The following is a 22747-nucleotide window of genomic DNA, read 5'->3' on the forward strand; positions in this document are numbered from 1 at the left end:
CGGCAGCGCGCAGGGCGCGGCGCAGAGCGGCTCGCAGGCGCCCAGGACGGCGGCCAGCCCCGAGGGAGACTCCGCCGCGGCGGGGGCGTCCCGGGCGGAGCCGGCGGGGCCGCGGCCGAGGAAACCGCTGGAGCCGGGGAACTTCCACTGCGGCATCCGCGGCAGCAGCGCGCAGAAGGTGGTGCCGTGCTCGGGCTCCTCGCCCGCCGCGGGGCACGGCGCGGGGGCCGGCGACGGCATGGGGGCGGTCAGCGGCTCGTCGCGGAAGCGGTCATACTTGGGCTCCGGGAGCATGCCCGGGGCCGCTCGCCGCTCCGCTCCGCTGCCGCCGCGCCGGCTCCCACCCCCCGCCCGCTCCCCCGGGGCCGCGCCGCGCTGATGTCATGGTGCGAGCGCTCCGCCGCCCGCCCGGCCCCGCATCCCCCGCCCCCGGCCCCGCGGCCGCCGGAGCATCCCCGTCCCGCCCAGCATCCCCGCCCACCGGAGCATCCCCGCGCACAACAGCATCCAGCCCACGCCTGGGCTGCCCTCGCCAACGCGGCCCGTGGGGCTGGAGCCACCCACGCTCTGCCCTCCGTCCGTCCTGTTCCAAACCCTCTGACCTCCGACCGGGCCAAAACCCGCGGGGCTGACGGCGACCCTGMGAGTTTCCAGCTTTGCCGCTGGAAAGCCTTGGGAGTGAGGGGTTGGGGGTGACAGCCCCTCCCAGAGCCACAGGGCTGAGGCACAGCCTGTCTCCCGCTCGCGTTTGCATCAGCTGGAGCGAAAGCGGTCAGCAGCCTCCGGCACTGCCCTCGCCCACAACAGGGACATTTTCTGCTCTCTTTCCACCTCTGCATCCCCGGGAAGCGCTGCAGAAGCCCAGGGCTGGCCGGGGAGGCGGGGGAGGGCTTGGACAGGCTTCGCTGCACAGCCAGGCTGCCCTACTTCTGTGCCTCCCAGCCCCACYGGTCTCTTTCGCTCTGATTTCATCTGCCTCCAAAGCCAGATCTGACTCCCGCTTGTTTTTATCTGTCTGGAGGGCTCAGGCAGTAAAAAGCACAAACACTTTGTTGTTTTTCTGCCCGTAACTGCAGCAAGCAGGGATAAAAAAAACCCCACAAAACCTTTAAAGGGACTTTCTGACCTCAATCRACCAATTCGCCCTTGCTCCTGCCCCGGGGCTGCGGCGTTTTTGGAGCAGTTCAGAGGACCCCAGGTTGGCTGGGCTCAAAAGGGYGAGGAAACCCAGAGCAGACCCACAGCARCTCWGCCGTGYTGGACCCTCACCTCTCCCCAACCCKGCATCCCCTTCATGTCTTAATATTKGGGYTCCATCCCCGCAGCATCACAGGCTCCCTTCAGCTTCCCGAGGAGCTTTCTTGGGCCGCTCTTCTGTCCAAAACCTCACCACCATCGCGGCAATCGCTGAAAACAAAACCGGAGCCTCCCCGGGGGCTTGCCATGCTCCGGGCGATGCAGCCGCCTTTGTCTTTCCCCCCTCACTGTCTCCTGCTCCCTGGCAGGTGATGGGGTGAGAGCCAGTAATTGCTCTAAGTGCGATCAATAAATCAAGGTAATAGAATTACATCTGCTGTTGCCATGTTGGGAGCCGCTCGCCTGCTCTCTGATTTCTCTCCTTGGTTTTGTTTTTTAAGCCGCTGCRGAGCTCTGGAACAAATCAGGCTTCTCCATGATCTTATAAGCGGCTCCAGGAGGGCCCGAGGGGAGCTCAGGTCCCTGCCCAGCCTGGGTGGCTGAGGGTGAAGGTTCCCGGGGGTTGGGGGGGTCAGCCAAGGGAAGGCACCGTGTCCCTGTGGAGGTTACGGGCTTTTTGCCCATGTGGAGAGCGCTCTGGGGACCGCGGGCTCTCCATAGCCCGGGGACAGCATAGCCGGGCACGGTGCAGCAGCCCTGGGGAGATGGAGCTGCTCTCCACCCCCACAGAAATCCCGGGATGTCGGGGGTTTACTTCCATCTTTCAGGCGGAGTTACCTGAGGGGGTTTTCTCTCAGGTTTAATCATTACTTAAAGGAAAATCTCTGTGGACAACGGATGGATCACAGCCTCTGGSGCTCCGCGGGCGGGTGGGAGCCCTGACAGCCTCTCGCTGCCCCGGGGTGAGACCCCTCCAGGCGTCCCAGGTCACTTCCCGGTCACCGCCGTGCGCGCCCGGTGTTCGGGGCGGCCACCTCGAGCGGGCGGGGTCGTGCAGAGGGATTCCGGTGTGCATGAAACTTGTCTAAACTGTGCCCAAATTGATCTCCTCTGATTGCACCAAGGCAATCAGCACCACGCACTCTCCGGCCCGTGCAGAATTGATCAGAACGCGCGCCCCAAGCGCAGGCGGTACCGGGGAGGGAGCTGCTCCCCATCCGCAGCTCCGGACCGGGCTGCTCCTCCCCACCACCCGCAGCACCGGGCTTGGGAGAAGGGACGGGACCGTCCCGGGGAGGCGTTTGGCTGTCACCGTCCCGGTATGCCGGTGCTGAGGATGGCGCCACCACGGGGCAGAGTCTCCGGGGGGGGTTGCGAATCCTTGTTCATCCCGGCTGGCCCGGCCGGGTGCGGTGCCCGGTTCGGAGCAGCAGCCGCTCCCGAAGGTTCCCCGTGTCCCCCCCGGTGCCACCGCCCGCTCCCCGCGCCCCCGCCGCTCCGTGACGTCACGGCCCCGCCCATCCAGCTGGAAACGCCCGCCCCCCCGCTCCTCTCAGCCAATCACAGCCCGGCACGGCCGACGAGGAAGTGGCGGGCAGCCAATCAGACGCAMGGAGCGGCGCAGCGGAAGTGGCGGTTCCCGGTCCGGGGGCGGGGCCACGGGCGGGGTCTCCCGCTCCGCTCCCCCCGCGCCGCCCTCAGCGCCGGGCCCGGCGCTCCCCGCCCGGTGCCGGTCCGGGTCCGGTGCCGGGTCCGGGCCCCGGGCTCGGGCTCGGGCTCGGGCTCGGCCTCGGCGCAGCGCGGCCCGGTTCGGTTGGGCCCGGCCCGCCACAAGGGAGGATGGGGCAGCCGCGGCGGCCGGCGATCGGCAGCGGCCCGGCGGCGCCATGACCGGCGAGAAGAAGAAGAAGAAGCGGCTCAACCGCAGCGTCCTGCTGGCCAAGAAGATCGTGATCCGGGACGGGGCCGGCGTGAGCGCGGGGCCGGGGGCTGGCGGCGGGCACCGGGAGGGGCCGGGACTGACGGGACTGACGGGAGCGCGGCCGCGCGGGGCCCGGGCGGTGGTGCCGGTGGCCGGTGCGAGGTGAGGGCTGTCCCCGGCGGGCCGCGCTCCTCAAACCGTCCGTCCGCACGCCGCTGCCGCCTCTGCTGGGCTGCGGGCCCGGCGGGTGTCGCGGCCTGAACGATGCCATGGATGAACGCGGCACCTGCCGGTTCTGCGCCGCTTTCCGGGTGCGCTCCCGTTGCTGTGCGGTAAAACCGGACAAGGAATCCCCCACCGTCCTGCTGGGGTTGGGGTTAAGCATCCTAGGCTGTCCGTGAACAGAAACAACGTTTCAAAACAGCTCTCGCTGCCTCCTCTCGCGTTTCAGCTGTGGGAGCTTCTCTGAAATGCAGGACGTGGCTGCTGGAAGGTTTTTTTTCACTTTAAGCTCTCTGGTTTTTTTTTTCACTTTAAGCTCTTTGTTTTGCAGCGACAGGGGATCGGGGAGCCCAGCGTGTACCACGCCGTGGTGGTGATTTTCCTGGAGTTTTTTGCCTGGGGGCTGCTGACCACGCCGATGCTGACGGTGAGTGTGTCTCTGCCAACCTCTCCTGGGGCTCTTGAGAGTGAAGGTTTTTGCACAACCTATCCTTGGGGAGCTGTGGAAAAGGAGTCTTTGGTTATGCAAAAAACATTTAGACATATTTGCAATATAAAATGCAAATTGAACATGCAGTCAGCGCAAAGAGGAGCACAGATAAATGATGTGGGGACATAAAGTAAAACCAGAGGGGATTCAGGTGATGGGGAAAYGCTCTCTGAGCATTACCTGAGCGTGCTGGAATGATGAATAAATCTGGAAAGTGTTAAAGACAGTGGTTTCCCATGCTGGAAAGGGCAGGCAAAGGTATTGTTGGCAGGATATTTCCCCTTTTCCCTGTTTCGTGCCCTTCCAGGCCTCTGGCTGGCAGAGGCTTACGGAAATTTCGCAAAAGTTGCTAGCTCTGACATTTTTCATAGTTTTGCTTTGTCTTCCCTGCAGGTCTTACACCAGACTTTTCCTCAGCACACGTTCCTGATGAATGGCCTGATTCATGGAGTCAAGGTAAGGAAGATTCCTTCCAGGATTTCCTTTAAATCTGCCATCTGTGCRAGAAGGCATTATTATCCCTGCAATTTGCTGATGTCAGGCAATATTTGGCCAGTTTGGGAGGGGGGCTCTGGCAAACCTGATGCAAAAGGAAGGACAGAGACACGGGGAAGTTTGTGGGGCTGATTTGAGTGAGCAGGAGTGRCAATGTGCTGCTTGTGRGGCTTCAGTTACACCAGCTRTGTGTTTCAGCTGGAAATATTCTCATCAGCGTGAGGTCAGCCCTCTAYCTGAGTTATSCATCTTCTGGAGCATAACAGAATGACAGATCAGTGATATCTGAACTTATCAGAAGCTGAAAGGCCTCAGTGATCTCCAGGAGGTGGGAATGTGCTGTGGCACAGGGAGTGGGAATGGGGAGCTTCCTGCACCACACCAGCGTTCCCAGAGCAGAATTGCAGGCAACAATAGTGAATAGTCCTGTGTTCTGACTGGGGAATCAGGCAAAACAGAGCATTCTTGGCTCTCTGTGGMAAGAGGATCTTGGAAAACAGCCCCAGAAGGGTTTGCTGGGTGCTCCCTTCAGCCCTGAAAGGCTCTRCCCTGCCTTCCTCAGTCTTGGGAAGCCATGAAAAGGCCTTGAATAATTTTATTTGTTCTTAATGACCATGGCTTCTCATTGTGTCTGTCCTGTCTCCATCCACAAGAGAAAGCTTTCCCCAGAGCTGCAGCAGATGTTGCCATGGTGGAGCCGTGCCAGCAGCTCTCCAGGTCCTGGCAGGGCTGCCTGGGCACCCACACCATGGGCAGAGCTCTGCAGGGAGCAGGAAGGAGCAGGAGTRCTCAGTGGGGCCTTGCTGGTTGAGGATTTATTATTCTCTTCCTAAAACGACCTGGGGAATTGAATAAATTTCTCTGTTGTGACAGTATTGCTGCTTGTAGCAATCAGGAATGGTTTGTCTCTTCCTGCTGTGGTTGAAAGCTCTCACTGAGGGGTTTGTCTGTCCCCCTGTCTGTCTGTCTGTCCCTCCCAGGGTCTGCTSTCTTTCCTAAGTGCCCCGCTGATTGGTGCTCTCTCTGATGTCTGGGGCAGGAAATCCTTCCTCCTTCTCACTGTCTTCTTCACGTGTGCACCGATTCCCCTGATGAAGATCAGCCCCTGGTGAGTTCACCCTCAGTACCTCAGTTTTGGGGTTCTGAGGAGGGGAAGGAGCATGAGGCTGAACGATGAGGGTTTGCAGGTGATCATTTTAGGGTGAGATGGAAGAGTCTCATCCATCCCAGGAGWGGAAGAGGATGAGACTGACTTGTCTGGTTTTGCTTCAGGGTTCGGTTGGGAATTAAGAATTGACCTGTCCTCTGTGCTTATTTCCCTGCTCAGTGCATTATTTCTGCTAGGGAAAAGAAGTGATAAAACTTCAGGGGCCTCCAGACACAGTCTCCATGTTCCTGAGCCTCGTCTGATGCACTGGAGGGACTGAGGAGAAACCAAGAGAGAGGCTCTGCYTCAGCAGCTGTGGACTGCAGTGTGSTTSCTCTCTAACTCTGYTTTGGGCTCTTCCAGGTGGTACTTTGCTGTCATTTCCATGTCTGGAGTGTTTGCTGTCACCTTTTCCGTGATTTTTGCCTACGTTGCCGATATCACGCAGGAGCATGAGCGCAGCACGGCSTACGGCCTGGTGAGGAGCTGAGTCACTGTCCTGTCTCTTGAAAGAAATATCTGGGGCTTTGCAGGTAGGAGAGGTATAAAATTAGGATGGGAGATTTAGTGACTAATCAGAGAGTCTCCCTCTGTCCTTCTTTTTGGGATTTAGCTCTGAGGGGGAGGCTGTGCTGTATAAACCAGCCTGACCTCTGAGCTTCTCCACACCAGGGAAGGGGAGCCTGTGATGCTCAATGTGATCCTGCCCTTCCCATGGCTTTACTGGCCAAAGTGGRAATTGCTAGGACAGCTTTGATCTCCCTTTGCTAGAACTTAGCACCAAGAGAACCTGTCACAGAAATCCCTGTGAGTCCTTGTTGTCTCCATCAAAGACACCAGAAGCAGTTCCCCTGGGTCACTGAGGAGGAGGGAATGGGCTCAAGGAAAGAAGAAACTGTAGGAAAAATGATGTTTTCTGCTTTCAGGTGTCAGCCACATTTGCTGCCAGTCTGGTCACCAGCCCAGCCATTGGTGCATACCTGTCCCAAGCCTATGGTGATACCTTGGTGGTTGTGCTGGCTTCAGGGGTGGCTTTGCTGGATATTGGCTTCATCCTGCTGGCTGTGCCCGAGTCTCTGCCCGAAGAGATGCGCCCCGTCTCCTGGGGAGCCCCAATCTCCTGGGAACAAGCTGACCCATTTGCTGTGAGTGACCCTGCTGCTGTTTTCCTTTGTCAGGTGTTAAGCCCTTGGTTTGGCTGTCTTTGTACCTGGAGATTATTCAACGACATTACATCAAATTTTAAAACATTCTCTTTTATTCCTCACCCCTTTCTCTGCAGTCCTTGAGGAAGGTGGGTCAGGACTCCACAGTGCTGCTCATCTGTATCACAGTTTTTCTCTCCTACCTTCCTGAGGCCGGCCAGTACTCCAGCTTCTTCCTGTACCTGCGACAGGTCAGTCTGGCAGGGGATGTAAAGCTCTGGGTGCAGGAAATCCCAGCCTAAAAATGCAGAGCTATGTGTCCCAAGGTGGCTCTTCTCCAGTCAATATTTCACTGAAGTTGAAGCTGTAAGAAATAATGACTTGTTCCAGCCCTCCTGAAAAATGTGTGAGCCTGGTGAATGCTCTGTGGGCATTGCCAGGGGCAAGGCCTGGCTTGGCTCCTTGCTGATGTCTGCCTGGCCACTTTCAGGCACTAAAAGGGAAGCCCAGTCATTTAAAACCATCTCTTCAGCCAGAGGAAAATCATCTGTTTGGTTCCTGTGGCAGCCTGAAGGCCGTGSCTGGTTAATGTGCAGGTCCCTGAGTAACAACATCAGTAAACATGAGTGACATTGATGGAGAGGCTCTTGTCATCTGCTATAAATCTGCYTGAAAAGTCCTTCTTTGTTTTTTTCACAGGTCATTGGTTTTTCCTCAGAGACTGTAGCAGCCTTTATYGGTGTAGTTGGAATTCTCTCTATACTGGCTCAGGTGAGAAGCAATTTCTGTCTTGGCTGTGAGAATGTCCAAAATTTCTGATTTTGGGGTTGCTGATTTGTCAGAACCCTTGTGGCTGCACAGGATTTTGTACCATGGAAGATCTTGAATTGGAAGGGACCCATAAGGATCATCAAGRTCCCTCTTGTCTCCTGGTGTTGCCCTCTTTCTTTGCTCCTGCCTTGAAAACACCCATTTTTATTTCCAGACAGTCGTGTTGGGAATTCTCATGCGTTCGATAGGAAATAAAAACACCATYCTCCTGGGATTAGGCTTCCAGATCCTGCAGCTTGCCTGGTATGGCTTTGGATCACAGCCTTGGTGAGGGTTTGCCCACATTTCTCACCCTCTAAGCCCACTCCTGCCCTGAGCAGCACAGGGAGAGGCTGTGGCTGTTCCTCACAAATGCCTCCTTCCTCCCCAGGATGATGTGGGCAGCAGGAGCTGTGGCTGCCATGTCCAGCATCACCTTCCCAGCCATCAGTGCCATGGTGTCGAGGAACACAGACCCTGACCAGCAGGGTGAGTGCTCAGGGGACTGTCTGATGGGACAGGGGGTGCATTCCAGCAGGTGCTGAGCTGGCACACAGCAGGTTCTTGCCCATGGTGGTGGAGGGATGGGCAGGAACATCTGTGCCAGCTGTGCAGTGTCACTGTACTCACAGCAGTGTTCACACTTTTATCTCTGACCATGGCGTTGCATGTGGGTGTTTGGTGTTGTCTCTCTGAGGCAGAGGAGGCTGCTGTGTTTTGCCTGCCTCACATCTCTGTGTCCTCAATTACATTCCAGCTCATTGGAAATCGTTGCTTGATGTGCCTGTGCTTGTTYCAGTCTGCGAAGCAGCAAGCCCAAATTTACAAAATTACAAAATTACTGGTTTTTGTAAAACCTGGCACTGAAGGAAGCTGCCCATMTGCAAACCCCTTCCTCTGTGTGGGGTGCATGTCAGTCCAGAACCAAGTGCTTGATCCTGTCTCTAAATATCTCTGAATGCATAAGCATCCTCAAATACGAGTTTCTTTGGAAAGCTGGAGCCATATCCACCCTTCCTCTCTCTGTCCCCAGGTGTGGTGCAGGGGATGATCACTGGAATTCGGGGTCTGTGTAACGGCCTGGGGCCGGCGCTCTACGGCTTCGTCTTCTACCTTTTCCACGTGGAGCTGAACGAAATGGCTGAGGTGGAAACTCTGGGCAAGGCCTCCAAACCCAACATGGCCAACCCTACKGATGAGGTACCTACTCAGCTTCTCTCTCCCTTTGCTGGGCTGTCTCTGCCTCGTGCTTTAATCATTCCTGTGTCTCTCTCTCTACAGAGCAGCATCATCCCTGGGCCACCCTTCCTGTTTGGGGCRTGCTCCGTGCTGCTGTCGCTGCTGGTGGCCCTGTTCATTCCRGAACACAACCTGGCACTGAGGTCTGGCAGCCACAAGAAGCACAGCACGGGGGGCCAGGCCCACCCCCACAGCCCACCAGCTGGGGGGTCAGATGGCAAGGAGCCCCTTCTGGAGGACAGCAGCGTGTGAGGTGGGACAGGGGACCYGCCTTGTGGACTCCACATCGAGGATGGACTCAGCAGGAGTTCGGGGAGGGGGAGAGAGGGATCCGAGGTAACAGACTGTGCCACTAACAGCTACTGAGGAGGGACTGGGTTTCCCTTCGAGCCAAATACACCCAGCTGGTGCAAAAATGGAATTGTATCACCTGGTGCTGATGGAGAGGGGAGATACGGAACTGCTCCACTGRAGGGATAGTTTTGGGAAGCAAACCTGCCCTTGTGCGTGGCCCCGTGGTGTGCCCTGCCAAACCCTCTGCTCACCGGTCACCAAAGATGGAGCCAGCGTGGTCTGTGTTTGGTGGGAGCTCACTGAGCTGCCCCCAGAATAAAATATGGCATTTGCTCCATGCTCCATCCCTGACACAGCTGGTTCCTGCTGCTGGCACCCCCTGGCACCCCCTGCACAGTGTGCTGTGGTGACACGCTGAGGGCACGGGGTGCGTGCATGAGGCACAGGGAGTGGAGCTCTGAGTTTCCTCTCTGCTGGAGGGCCTGAGGAATCTGTTCATTCTTCCCCAAGCGAAACTTAGACCAAAAAATAATAACACTACTGACTTAATGTTCTGATGAAGAGGATAAAAATGAAGAAGTCAAGTTGCAGCTGACACAAGGGGGAATGGTCAGGTGAGAGAAAGGCAACTACACGAATTACAAACATTTGGGTGGCCACAACGGCTGCGGTTCTGTTTGGTTTTCTTCTCTTGTCACTCTGAGGTGATGTTTGCCTGTTGCTTCCTCCATGGGCAGTAGGTAGAAGGATCTTTTCAGAAATCTTTTTGTGGAACTTTGAGGGTTGTTTAGGAGATACAGTTCTCTGGGAGGTTGGAGAAATGACTAGACTGTGCTGAGTGCTTTGAGGACGCGTGGTTTCCTGGGAGAAAAGTCAGAGAAATGACTTTACCTTGAGCACTTGTATAAAACATGTTGGTTTGTCCATGACCTCCTGCCATCTGATGCTAAACCCAAAGAGCATCCAGAGCTGGTTTGTGCTCAACCCAAGAGATTCTGATGCTGAAGGTCGTGTTGATTTGAACTTGAATGGTTTGGATTCTATGTGGCATTTCTGAGCCTGCTGTGGAGGCTTTTGTTTATGTGGAACAGTGGCATGGCAACCTCTGCTGCAGGCTCAGCTCTGCTCAGAAAGAGCAGGAGGTGCTTGGAGCATTGTGAAAGGAGTTTAGGCAAACRAGGAATGTGTGGTTGTTTATAGAAATGTGGCAGAGGGCAGGAAACAATTGTTCTYGTTCGAGTAAATAAGACTTGGTGGCATTGAGCAGTTCTGGGAAGCAAGGACCAAACTGAGGACACTTCAGGAATYCTTTGTCAAGGGAATTGAGGCAGCAGCAGCCAAACCAGTCTTGCCTTGGCTGTTCCCTGGCTGGGGTCCCCTCTCTGTGGGTTTTGGGGAAGGTTACCCAGGGGAAAGCAGCCAAAAGGAAGGGAGTGCTGGCCCTTCACATGGTGRTTATCATGGCTGCACAGCAGCGACTGCAAATGCCATTTGGTTATCRGAGGTGGGTATTTTAGTGAAAGAGCTGCCTGGTTTGCCTTGATCTGGCCTGGTACCAGCTCCTGTGCTCAGAAYTAGGAGCAGCTGGGACATGAGGGATGCTGAGCTGGGTCTGGCTGCAGGTCTGGAGAGCAGAGCCTTGACCTGCTATGACTCCATTTTTCCCAAATTCCTTGTGGTGACACTCCCAATTCCCAAACATTACTGGGATGGTCAGCACTGTGTGGGGATGGCAAGCTTCTATCCTGAAGGAAATCCCGTCACTTGCACTTCCAGGCAGCAGTTCCCCACCTCTGTTYCTCACAAAAATGCCTTTTTTCAGATGGGACTTTCCTAAGTCCTGGCKATCCGTTGATTTACAATGGATTAAAGTGAGCTAAAGTAGGTTTTTCCCTCACACACACAGATGACRTAAAACACAGAATTGTTACCTCGCTCACACAGAGGCACTCGGAGCTTCACGGGTACAATACAGCTACACATTACAAAACGACGAGCATAATTTATATGATACAAAGTATATAGAGATATATTTTTAAAATTCCTCTCCCTTATTGCATAGTTTATTGAAACCCAWGTGTTTCTGGTCCCGTTCCCTCTCMCCACCRCTGCTGCCTGTGGCCTCTCAGCCTCTCCTTCCCCTCAGAACCCAGAACTGTCCAGGAATCTTCCCTCCCCAGTACCAGCCCCATTCCTGATGATGTGACCCATGAGCTTCTGGTGATGCTGGTGACTGCCAGGTCAGGGGCTGTGGTCTGGCTGGTGACTGCTGATGGCACTGGGAACCAGTGGGGTGATGGCACTGGGAACCAGTGGGGTTATGGCACTGGGAACCAGTGGGGTGATGGCACTGGGCAGTCAGGGTGGGGATATGGCAGTGGATGGATGGAGGTGAGATAGAGCACCAGGCAGCAGCAGAAACACTCCAGGTGCCATTACCAACAAAAAGGTGGCTCGTGCTGGTGTGCAGACCTGGGAGCAGGGGTGCTGGGAGCAAGCAGGGATTCCTCCCCACCCTATTGGGGTTCCTCTCCCCTGGTTTGGTGGGGCTTTGGCCTGTTGCCTCCCCTTCCCAGTGTGACCCCTGCACTGTTCTGCCTTTACCTGACAGAGCAGGAGCTGGGCCAAAGCTGGAGTTGAAGTTACCGGGACCGAATGAAGAACGACTTGTTCTGAAGGGCCGGTGCTTCTGCAGCRTCCCACGTGGAGGCTGGAAAGGCTGTGTGGAGCGTTCAGCTAGTTTTGCCAATTTTTTTGTTACTTTATATGAAAATGCAACTTTTTAAAAAAGGAATCTTTTCTTAAAATCCCCTTGATCTGCTGTGCAGTGCCCGAGCCTGGCTGTTTAACATYGGGATTCCCAGGATTTGTCTGCAGGGACTTGCAATTCGGGATGATAACAGCAATGSCCAAAAATCATCTCAATCACCTCTCTGCAGTCCTGGCATTAACGGCCACAGGTCAAGCGAGTTTCAACTGATGTTGCATTAAAAACCTGAGTTACACCATCGCTTTCTCTTCTGCCGTTAATTTTGCAAAGTAGTAACTTTTTACTTCCCCGTTTTTATTCTTTCTCTGCACTCCAAAGGCTGTTGACAGCTGTGGCATCTTTAAAGTGTGGGCATGGGATGAGTCCCTGCTGTTCCCTGGGAACAGCCCCACCTCTGCTCTCTCACAGTTCACCATCACGTGCATTCGTGTGTCTCTTTTCTAAGCTAAYGAGAAAATGTATTTATTTCGGTTCAGGTTGTGTTTGGAACTGGCTAATCTCTCCCTCTGATGGATTATTTATTAAACTGCTGCTTTCCTGTTGTGTCCAAGGTGTCTGTCCTCRTTCCTCTCCCTCACTGGTGGTACCCTGGCAGCTCCTGCCCAGCTCTCAGTGCAATCCTTGGGATTTGCATGAGGATGTGGGACAGGTTTGGGGCTGCCAGTCCCTGCCTCAACCCAGGATGGGAAGCACGTCCCTGGCTCCCACCTGCCACACTGCAGCCTCCTCCTGGACTGTTTTAACTRTTTAATTTATTGTTTTAATTTCCAGACAGGCCTTATTTAGATCTTATCTGACTCACTTAAACACTCCGTGGTGGCTGAGGATGGTCCTAAGTGAACAATATAATCCCAAAAARTATAAACACATCCAAATCAGCTCTGGGATGGGAACTGATGCTTGATGGATGATATCCTGGAAACATGAGCCATTACACAGCCTGTTGCTTCTGGATGTATTTCCTCTGGACCGGAGCTAGCTTTTATTTTATTGTTTACATCTTTAATTGAGAAAAAAACCCCGCAACTCATCTCACTTGGCATCACTGGAGAACAAAGGGCAGATGTTGCAGTGCAGGACATTGTTGACCACCCTGGCGTGGCGGTTCCTGGGCAGTGGCAAATCCTGGTCCCTTCTGGTGTCAGTGGTGACAGCCTGGGGCTGGACCCCGACCCGAGGGGCTCAGGGTATCCTGTGCTGGAGCCAACACTCGTCCCTCGGTGCTTTGTGTTTCCACACTGAACTGTTTTGTTTCCTGAGCAACATCTCCAGACAAAGCGTTGTCCAGCACGAGTCCCCCGCGCCTGCCCTGTGGGAGGAAGCACAGGAAAGGTGTTCAGGCTCCTGAGTCTGGAAAACCATCATTCCCTTCGTTCCTTCAAAGGCTTCCTGTTGGGTGGAAAACAAGGTGCGTAAGCGTGCTCCACCACGCTGTGCACGCAACCTGGTGATGTCTCTCTGCTGTGACCAGGGCAGAGAGAGCTCCTGTGCTTCTCTGGGATGGGGGGAAGGTCTGAATCCATGGAGGAGAGGTTCTGAGCAGGTGGTGGARCAGGGGTTCACTACTCAGAGGTGCTCTGAGGGCTCTGCTGTGTCACTCTGAGCTGGGCCAAGTCCCTTGACCTGCCCCTGCCCACTGGAATTGTGCAGCTGGAGAGTTATCAGGTTTTTCTGACTCTGATTTTCCCCTGTGTGGGAAGCCAGGGAAGCTCTGAGCTTTTCCAAGCCCCAAACCAGAAAAAGTGCATCACAAAGCACTTGGCTTTCTGATAACTGCTATTCTCTGGAGTTCCAGGAAGGTCCTGGGAAGCTTCTTTTWAAGATAAGGTGGCTCCATAAGAGCTCAGCTCTCATTCAGACTCTGAGTCAGGGGTTTCCTCATTGCACCAGTGCCACAATCAGGGTTGTGGGAGCGGAAGATGAAACCTTGGCACCACGTGTTTGTCCTCAAAATTCCCAGACTCATTGCTGGAAAGAGCCTGGCARTGTGGGAGCAGCCCTGGCCATGGCTTGTCCCAGAGCTGGGCTGGGGGCTCCAGCAGCTGCTGGAAAAATCTGGGAAGTGTTTCTGTTAACACAGGATGGAAGGAACAAAAACCCCAGTGCCATTAATCACCTGCTTCGGCTGAGTGTGCACATTTGGTGGGGGAATGTTTACAAAGCACTTCCTTTGCTCAGAGGCCTCTTGGACCCTCTGAGAATTAATGGCACAACCTCCTGAARGGATGCGTGGTGTGCCCAGTGCCTGGAGCTGCCTCTCTGAAGAGTTCCCAGATGKGAAAGGGACAGGTCCTGCCATGACAGGGGATGTAAAGGTGGGCACGTCCCTCCCTCAGATCTTTGGGATTTTCACCGGCCTTGGCAGGAYGGGATGGGGCAGAATCGGACTCATCTCTCCACAGGGAGCTGAGCAGGAATGAGGGAGTGATGCCAGACACAGTGTGAGACCCAGGGCACTGCTTTGGGGCTGGATAACACTGTGTCAACATCTCTGTGCCAACACTTTCTCCATCTGTACCACAGGAACACCTGCTTCCACCCCTGAAAATACCCTGCTCTAGGAATAAATGCACCCCCCGACAGGGCTGACCACGGGCTCAGGCATTGCTTTTGGAGAAGGAGCTGAGAGGGACCTTTTCCTGTGTCCTCAGCAGCTGTTGGGGTCATGGAAGGGCTGGTTTGCCAGGGGTTCTGGGGGAGTGATGGAGCCTGCAAAAACAAGCCATGGAGATGGATCTGAGCCACATCCTGGGGTGCAGATGACTGTRCAGTGGGATAAAGGGGCCCTCTGCAGCAATTCAGGGACTCTTCAGGACAGGGGCTTTCCCAGGTTTGGGGGTGCTGCYGGCTTGGCCCTCAGCTGGGTGTTGTGCAAGAGATGAACTTGGAAGAAAACCAGAAATCTCCCTCTGGAAATACCCCTTGGGCTGGAAGTTGAGGAGGTCCTGGGGCCGGTGCTCCTGGGGGCGGTTCCTACAGGGCTTAAGAAGAGTTGAGGTCGGAGCTGGCTGCCAGAAGGACACAGCCCCAGCCAGAGGCACCCGCTCCCTGGAAGAGGGGAAGGAAGGAAGGAAAGAAAGAAGAAAAACCAGCCCTGCTGCTGCCCTGTGGGTGATGGAACTGGCTCCAGTCCTTCTTCTCCTCGTCTTGCTGTGGGGATGCAGTGGTGAGTGCCAGGGGGCCAAGAGCCACCCCAATCCCCTGACCCACTGTGCTGTCCAGCCTGCTCTCCTTGCTTTGCCCATGGCACCGTGGCCTCAGGGCTTCCCTGTCACTGAGCCCTGATGGCCTCAGTGTCCCCCTGTTGCTGCTGTAGCTCCTCACCCTGGAGCTGCAGGGTGCTGGTGACTGTCCCCTTCCCAACCCTGTGCTTTCCTCCCGCCCAGGGCGCCCCGCTGACAGGCTGGTGGTGACACCGCAGGAGCCGCTGGTGCCGTTTGGGGGCTCGACAGAGCTGAACTGCTCCTTGGCCTGCGCAGGGGGCAAGGTGGAGTGGAGGGGGCTGGACACAGCCCTGGGGACCATCTCCTCCTTCCCCACCCACAGCATCCTGCACATCAGGGACGCCACTGTGGCCACGGAGGGCATGAAGATCTGCCAGGGCAGCTGCCACGGGCAGCACTACCAGAAAACTGTCGCTTTGAAGGTATACGGTAAGCGCTCCCCAGCCCATCACCTCCTCCCAGCACAGCCCTGGATCCCCGAACAGCGCCCTCCCTGCCGGGCTGTGCTGTGCTGTGCTGCCAAAAATTGCCCTTAATGCTGCCGCTCCTCTGCAGCGCTCCCGGACGCGCTGAGGCTGGAGGCAGCTCCCCACWCCCTGCGCCCGGGGCACCCCGCAAAGCTGAGATGCTCGGCCACGCATCTGTACCCCATCACCGGGGTGGCTCTCACCTGGTACCGGGGGCAGCAGGCGCTGGACAACACCGATTTCCATGAGGAGGAGACTGATGAGGAGCTGTATGACATCGTGTCCACCCTGTCAGTGACTGGAGCAGAGGTGGCAGAAGGAGTGGAGTTCAGGTGCGAGGTGACGCTGCGTGTTGGGCAGGAGACCTTCACCAGGGTGGCATCTGTGGTGGTGAGCGCTGARGGTGAGTGCCAGGACGGGCTGGAGACCCCAATCCATGTGTACCCCACCCCTCTGGAGCCAACCCCTACTGCTCGGAATAGCTCTGCCACAACAGGAGGAGCCCCCACTTCTGCACCACTCCTGGATTTCCCATCCCCATCCCCGTATCCCTCTCTGTATGCTCTTGCTCGCTGTGCTCAGGGCATGGAGGAGGTTGGGCTGCAGCCAGGTCACCTGTGACCAAGGCCACTGTGTGTTCACAGCTGTGACAGAGGTCACCTCCACGGAGAGCCCCAGCACAGCCAGGCCCGTGGCCACCACAGCACTTAGCCCAGGGTCGAGTGTCCCTACACGTGATGCCACCACAGCACAGAAATCTGACACTGGGAYCACTCTGGATCTGGCTGCTGTCACCAAACCCCCCTCCACGGGGCACGCTGTGCCCTGGCACCTCATCACACGCAATCCCACAGCCACCACCACGGGGACAGGGCCATCTGTGGGGACAGTGCCCACCTGCAGCCTGCAGATCTGGTCACTGCCACCCACCGGGACGCGGGGCAGGGCCCTGCGCATCGAGTGCCGGGCACAGTGCWCCGGGAACGCCACGGTGGGCTGGCTCCGGACCCCGGCAGCCCTCTCWCAGTACCAGGAGGAGTCTGTGGGCAGCAGCTCTGCGCTGTGGCTGGACCGGGCTGAGCCCTGGCACCAGGGCCGCTACCTGTGCGTCCTGCTCGGCCACCGCGCCCAGATGGTCAGCCTGGAGGTGGTGGTCGAGGATGGTGAGTGGTGGTGGTGGTCTTAATCGCCCTGTTCTGTTCTGTGAGCCCTTAGTCGATGCTGCAATTGGTGCTGGGGGCATTCTCTCACCCCTCAGCGTTTTCAGCCCCACTGACAGCTCATTGTGTCTGCAGATTCCTTCAGCTCAAGCCTTGCCATCGCTATGGGGACAGCGGGCTCACTTTTGGGGCTCATCGTGACCGCTGCCGTGTCTCGACGCCTGTGGAAACGATTCAGATCTCGGTAGCAGCTGTCCTAGCAGTGGGAGCAGCCGATGGATGGCCCCAGCCCTCCAGCCGTGTCCCTGCTGTCCCCTGKCTGTCGCTGGCCTCGCCCGGCCCACAGCCGGCGACAAGGAGCAGGAGCGGGAGCAGCCGCAAAGGCTGGAAAGGCAACGAGCAGAGGCGACACAGGGACAAAGGACACTCCCGGGACTGGGTCCCTGCGGTCTGGCACCGAACACTGAGCTGGTCCGGCGCTCCGGGGTCCCGGTACCACCGAGMGCCACGGCCGCTCGCCTGTCACAACACAAGGTCCGAGGCAGCCCCGGGGCTCTGCGGGCGGGTGGGACCAGTGCTCCAATAAAGAGTTGTTTCTGTTCGAGCCCTGAACGAGTGTCTTTTGGGCCGGGGCCAGCGAGCCCTCACCCGCCTCAGTCACCGCCGGCGTCCGCCCGGTTGTCAAGGGCGGGGCATTTGCCCGCAGTAAACATGGCGGCCAACAGGTTACTGCTGACAGCGCRGCKCCTTTGCCCATACCMAACATGGCGGCCGCGGCCTCACCCAATGGCGGCGTCCTCCCATCGCCTTCCTGCCTACCGATTGGCTGCCAGCGTGCAAGATGGCGGCACAGAAACTTCCGGCCCGGGCGGAAGCGCGTCCCAAGATGGCGGCGTACGAGAAGAGGCGAGCGGCCGCCGCCCCGGTGSCGGCGGGGGGCAGCGGGCTGGCGGAGCCGGGGCGGGCAGCGCCGGGGGGCGGCGGGCTGGCGGAGGGCAGCGCGGCGGAGTTCCTGCTGCAAGCCGGCGTCACAGCCATGGTGCGGGAGGCGCTGCTCAAGGTGCTGGAGGCGCGGCCCGCCGAGCCCGTGTCCTTCCTGGCCGAGTACTTCGAGCGGCTGGTGCCGGCGGAGGCGGCGGCGGAGCCTCCGGGGCCGGCGCAGCGCCTGGCCCGGGCGCTGTGGTACGTGTGCCTGGCTCATCACTCGCACAGGTGCGGCGGGCGGCGGCGGCGGGGGGCGGCGGGGACGGGGGGCGAGGCCGCCTGTCTGTGTCTGTGCCCTGTCGCGACAGGACGGCCTTCGACAGCAACACCGGCGCGGCCTACGAGGTGCTGGGGTGCGGCGGGCGGCGGCGGGCGGCGGGCGTGGACGGGCGGCTCTACAGCGAGCTGCTGCGGCGCATCTGCCAGCGCGGGGCGGCCCCGGCCGAGGCGGCGGCGGAGCTGCTGCGCCGCGTCCGCTGCCGCGACCACGAGGCCGTCCCGTTCGACGTGTTCCGCTACGGCGTGCTCACCTGCTGCGTGCTGCTGGAGTTCGCGGCCAAGGCCGACGCTCTGTTCGCCGTGCTGGGCGCCGGGGGCTCGGCGGACACGCGGCTGTGCCAGGCGGTGCTGCGGGCGCTGGAGGATGCGCTGGGCACCGGGCACGGCCCGCGGCCCGGCCGCTACCTGGAGGCCGGCTCCAGGCTGGGCCCCGACAGGCTGGCGCTGGCCATGGACCAGGCGCTGCAGGAGAGGAAGCTCAGCTCGTCCATGAGCAGGGAGGAGTTCCTGAGGAAAGCCACCGCCTTGTTCATCGCCAAGGTGAAGCCCGTGGAGTGATGCCGGGTGGGAGCAGCGCTGGCTGCAGCCACTGCCGGCCCTGCGGTGCCCCCCCTCTAAGCTGGACTGTGAGGACAGGGCTTTGGTTGGGTGCTGGCTGGAGAGCCTGGCTCTGCCCGACAAGAAATTCCCAGTTTCCACACTCCCTCCCCTGTTCCAGTGGTGCCCAGCAGCTCTGTGTCCCTGCTCATGGCCTTTCCCGGACATGGCTCCCCGGCCCAGCTGCACTGGGAGATCCCTTTTACGTGTTATCCTGGACTGGCACGGAGGCTGTGACCCGTGGGGCCACTTTGGGCAGTGAAATGACCCAGAAGGAAYAAAGTGTGGGGCTGGGCTGTGGCCGCACAGGGGCAGCTGAGGAGGGCTGAGSTAGTTTGGGATGTGAAGTGCARGATCTGGATGAGACACATCCCCTTCCACCGGGACCAGCTGCGTGWCRGGGCGGGGTTTATTTATTGAAACTTGTCTGATTATTATTTATACTGTTCAATTCCTGGTTTGCTGTTAAGACATTAAAGCTTTTTATTATTTTTTTAGTGGCCAGTTTCTTACCTCCTAGCATCRCACACAGTGCCAGGATGAGCCCTGGGGCAAGCTCCGTGCTCAGGGGGCGGTGCTGACAGCAAGGCACAGGATTGTGAAGAGTGGAAGAGCCGGTGGGAGGATCCCCGCGGGCTCGGGATGTTGTTTTGGGCGGATGTTCCGCTCCCTGCAGGCAGGACGTGGTGCTGGTGTGGGCGAGGCTGCGGGTGGTGGCTCCTGACGCAGGCACAGCTGACGGGATGTGACACAAAGGGACGTGCGAGCCGGGGATGCCGGAGGCACCGCGTGCCRGCAGCGGCCTCCGCTCCGGTTCCGGGAGCTTCCATCGAGTGTCACGCAGGTGTGGCACCTGCAGGGTGACCCGGTGTCGCTGTCCCAGCCGCGATTCGGCGTGCGGGAGAGCCCCGGGGCATCGCCGATCGCGGAGTTCGCTCGGTGCGRCSGGAGCGCCGGAGGGAACGCCCCGCCCACCGCTGCCCCGCCCACCGCTGCCCCGCCCACCGCTGCCCCGCCCACCGCTGCCCCGCCCACCGCTGCCCCGCCCACCGCTGCCCCGCCCACCGCTGCCCCGCCCACCGCTGCCCCACCCCGCGCTCTGATTGGCCAGCGGCGCACGTAGGGGGCGGGACCGGCGTGGCCACGCCCCTCACGGGACTACAGCCCCCGCCGTGCCCCGCGCGGCCCCGCTCCCGCCGCCCCCGAACCCCCCGAAACCCCCGGGACCCCGGCATGGCGCGGCCCCCCGTGCCCAGCTCGCAGAAAGCGCTGCTGCTCGAGCTGAAGGGGCTGCAGGAGGAGCCCGTGGAGGGGTTCCGGGTCAGGCTGGTGGACGAAGGGGACCTGTACACCTGGGACGTGGCCATCTTCGGCCCCCCGGACACTCACTACGAGGGCGGGTACTTCAAGGTGAGCGGCGGGGGGGAGCCGGGAAGGCTCGGGGTGTGGGGGGAGAGGGGGCTGGGGGGGTAGAAGGCGGAGCAGGCGGTGTTGGGGGATGTGCTGGGGRTTTTGGGAAGGAGTTTCGGATGGGRYGRGACCCTGAGAGGGGGSTGTGGGAGWGGGAGGGTGTTCCAGRTGGGTGTGGGGGTCGTGATAGGGCTGCTCGTGGGATTGGGAGGGTGTTGAGGGCCTGGGAGAGCTGCGTGGACATTATTTTGGTGGACACGTGGGGGTCCGTGGGGTTTTGGAGTGGTCCTGGGAGGAGGACGGGAGCTGGTGTGCAGGTGGCTGCTGCCAAACTCCCGAGGGTCCCCTTTGTTGTGAGGGGCATTCAGTCCCCTTGGGGGCTTTGCCTCAACCTCCCCCGTTGGTCTGTGGGTGCGGGACAGTGAGCTCCAGGTGTCTGATGTTCCCTCTCCTGGAGGGGATCCAGGCCATTGCCACCAGACTGGAGGGAAGAGGCGAAAATCCCTCGAGTGCAAACACAGCCCAGGGTGGGAGCAGGGAGCTGGGTGGGGAGTGAGTGTCATGGCATGGTTTGGGGTGGAAAATGGTGTTTGGAGGCCTGGACTGCACAGTCSCCCCTCGGCAGGATGTGTGTGCGYTCTTCCCAGGTGTTGTGCAACCTGGGGCAGYTGTTTTCTTCCTCTTTCTCATCCTCCCTCCTCCACTGAGCTCGTGTGTTTTCATCCTGTTGCTGTCAGGGTGGGGATGCACAGGGTGAGTCACCCTGGGTTAGCCGTGCTTGTTTTCCCGGGCTGGCAAAGCCRATGTTTCCGAGCCAGGTTCCATCTCTTTGTTGAAATGGAGGGTTTTTTTCTCCTGTAGCACCTTGGCATGAGACCCTCTTATGAAAGGCTGAACTCTCACGTTTTCAGCCACTCATGTTCCTGTCATGTGCTCAAGAGCTCCCAAACTCAGCACTGAGGGTGCTGTGAGACTGTCCATAAGAAGAGAGTGGAGGGAATCGAGTCTTCCCCAGCCTGTGGGGACACTGCCCTGTTGGTTTGTGTCAGGGTGGGGTTGTTGCTGTCCAAACCCCCTTTGGCATCGCTTTGCCTCGGCCGGTTTTGTTCCAATCCCCTCTGACACAACAAAGGGGATTATTCTGCCATGTTCAGCTGTTTGGCCTGAGCCCAGCGTGGGGCTGAATGTCACTGCCCTGCACTCCACACACACACACACAACACACTTTTCCCATTCCCACCCCATCCTGTCCCATGGATCTGGTGTCTGTGTTCTCCTCTACACGATCTGAGGAGGCAAGAAATGTTTGGGGAGCTGTCATGTTGAGTCTCAATCTGAAATTTTGCTCCCAAGGCCTGGAAACAGCTGAAAGCTGAATCAGTCCCTGGGATGTTGTGCAGCCACACGAGGASAATTCGCCCCCCATCCTCTTGGTGGGTTGGGGCAGCAGCTCTGGAGACTGTGGGATGTTGCTGTAGGTCCCTGTGCCACCCCAGGCTTTGTTCAGAGCGATCCCCTCTTTGCCAAACCTCAGCCCCATGRGTTTGGGAGCTGTGGGAGGAGCTGGTGGTGGCTGAGTGTCCCTGCTGGAGCCCTGGGCTGCAGCCTGAGCTTCATGTGATTTTATTTTTAGCCCCCAAGCTGCGCGCTGCGGCCAGTTTGGACTGGGTCTCTTTTCAGCAGTGACAGGCTATTTTTAGGTTCAGTGTGTTAATCGGAGCACCAAACACCTGATGCTTCCTTCCCGTGAGCTCTGAAGGGTAAACAGCCTTTTCTCCAGTGGCACAGCCACGGCTTGGCCCTGACAGGAGCTCTGGGGGGTGACCCAGACTCTCTGCCTGGCTCTGTGTGCTGCTCTGAGGGTTTTTCTGGGTTGGCATCATGATTTCCCTGTGGTTCTTCTGCTTTGGAGAGCGCTGGGTGGGCCCTGCTGGAGAGGAGGGTATGGGCAGGATGGTGGGGAAGGAGCTGCTCACACCCCTCTGTCCATCCTGCCCCTGGGACCAGGGTCCATCCTGCCTTTAGGGCTGCAAACCTCAGACAACAGCGAACTGTTCACCTTGGGGAGCAAAAAACCTTAAATGAATAGATATGATTAGTATACAGAGACATCAATTCACAGGGAACTGGAACCCTGAAAAAGGAGAAAAAAAGAGAAAATAAAAAGAAAAAAAAAACAAAGAAAAAATGAGAAAAGAAAACAAAAGAAAAACAAGCTTTACCCATATGCTATACATTGTATGCAAAAGAAAAACTGTTAATTATTTAAATTATAATAAAAAGCAAAATTTCTTTAAAATAAATGACTCTACATACACCCCAAAATAAAATCCATATCTCAGTCACTAACAGGCTGCCCACAGAGCTGGCTGGTGCAGAGGCTCTGTCCCAGCAGGAGCCCAGCTGGGCTTGGCAGAGGTTCCTTTTTCCCGGAGCTGTCAGAAGCTCTGTGGTTTCCGTCCCTTCCTTCTCACAGGCTGGTGTTCATGTCTCTTTATTGTTCCCTCTCACAGGCTCGTCTCCGGTTTCCCATCGACTACCCCTACTCTCCTCCTGCCTTCAGGTTCCTCACCAAGATGTGGCACCCCAATATCTACGAGGTAGGTCCCCTGGGGCATCCTCTTGGACAGGCAGTGGACACGTGTGCCTCTGTTGGGACAGCACTGGAATCAAATGCCAGCCTTTGGTACTGGACACTCGGTGCCTTTGGCCATGAGTGCCTGGCACAGGGAATGCTGCTAATGAGCTCACGACAGCCTTTTGCTGTCTGGTGSAGGTTCCAGGTCAGCCAGGCTTTCCAGGCCTGACTGCTCCCACGCTTGGGGACATTGTGCCCGTGCCAAGAGCGGCCACAGGGTGAGCGATGTGCCTGTGGCTCCGGGGCCCATGTCAGGGGGGCACAGCGTGCTGGGCATGGGGCAGCCTGGCCTGTGTGGTGCTGGGGTGTTTGTCCACT

At 58.0% G+C, this 22747-nt stretch overlaps 5 protein-coding genes across 5 annotated transcripts in view; 4 read left to right on the top strand and 1 right to left on the bottom strand.

Moving 5' to 3' along the window:
* SHC2 (SHC adaptor protein 2) overlaps positions 1-349 on the bottom strand; it is a 5056-nt gene extending 4707 nt beyond the window's left edge. The window contains 1 exon segment of the mRNA XM_057377580.1: positions 1-349. This exon segment is cut by the window's left edge and continues 18 nt beyond it. Coding sequence (XP_057233563.1) covers positions 1-294 — 294 coding nt within the window. The 5' untranslated portion in view covers positions 295-349.
* A 2482-nt stretch (positions 350-2831) lies between these two features.
* Positions 2832-9435, top strand: LOC130580241 (hippocampus abundant transcript 1 protein-like). Its single transcript, XM_057377606.1, has 12 exons — positions 2832-3107; positions 3612-3707; positions 4164-4226; positions 5246-5373; positions 5776-5890; positions 6339-6557; positions 6695-6808; positions 7257-7328; positions 7543-7655; positions 7759-7856; positions 8401-8567; positions 8649-9435. The coding sequence occupies exons 1-12, from the start codon at positions 3024-3026 to the stop codon at positions 8856-8858; spliced, it is 1479 nt and encodes a 492-aa protein (XP_057233589.1). The 5' UTR covers positions 2832-3023; the 3' UTR covers positions 8859-9435.
* A 2850-nt stretch (positions 9436-12285) lies between these two features.
* MADCAM1 (mucosal vascular addressin cell adhesion molecule 1) lies at positions 12286-16781 on the top strand. Its single transcript, XM_057377560.1, is given in 5 exon segments — positions 12286-14836; positions 15057-15323; positions 15450-15764; positions 16006-16524; positions 16657-16781. Coding segments are annotated over 5 exon segments (1278 nt in total). The 5' UTR covers positions 12286-14784.
* Positions 16782-17396: 615 nt separating this feature from the next.
* On the top strand, positions 17397-19388 carry TPGS1 (tubulin polyglutamylase complex subunit 1). Its single transcript, XM_057377607.1, has 2 exons — positions 17397-17733; positions 17814-19388. The coding sequence occupies exons 1-2, from the start codon at positions 17408-17410 to the stop codon at positions 18340-18342; spliced, it is 855 nt and encodes a 284-aa protein (XP_057233590.1). The 5' UTR covers positions 17397-17407; the 3' UTR covers positions 18343-19388.
* Positions 19389-19523: 135 nt separating this feature from the next.
* Positions 19524-22747, top strand: part of CDC34 (cell division cycle 34, ubiqiutin conjugating enzyme) — a 5288-nt gene continuing 2064 nt past the window's right edge. Inside the window, exons 1-2 of the mRNA XM_057377609.1 lie at positions 19524-19791; positions 22305-22391. Of these exons, the coding sequence (XP_057233592.1) occupies positions 19615-19791; positions 22305-22391 (264 nt within the window). The 5' untranslated portion in view covers positions 19524-19614. The remainder of the gene's footprint in view (positions 19792-22304; positions 22392-22747) is intronic.

The sequence above is a fragment of the Malurus melanocephalus genome, unplaced genomic scaffold (assembly GCF_030028575.1).
Source record: "Malurus melanocephalus ecotype Western Australia unplaced genomic scaffold, MMel_1.1 scaffold_318, whole genome shotgun sequence".
Taxonomy (NCBI): domain Eukaryota; kingdom Metazoa; phylum Chordata; class Aves; order Passeriformes; family Maluridae; genus Malurus; species Malurus melanocephalus.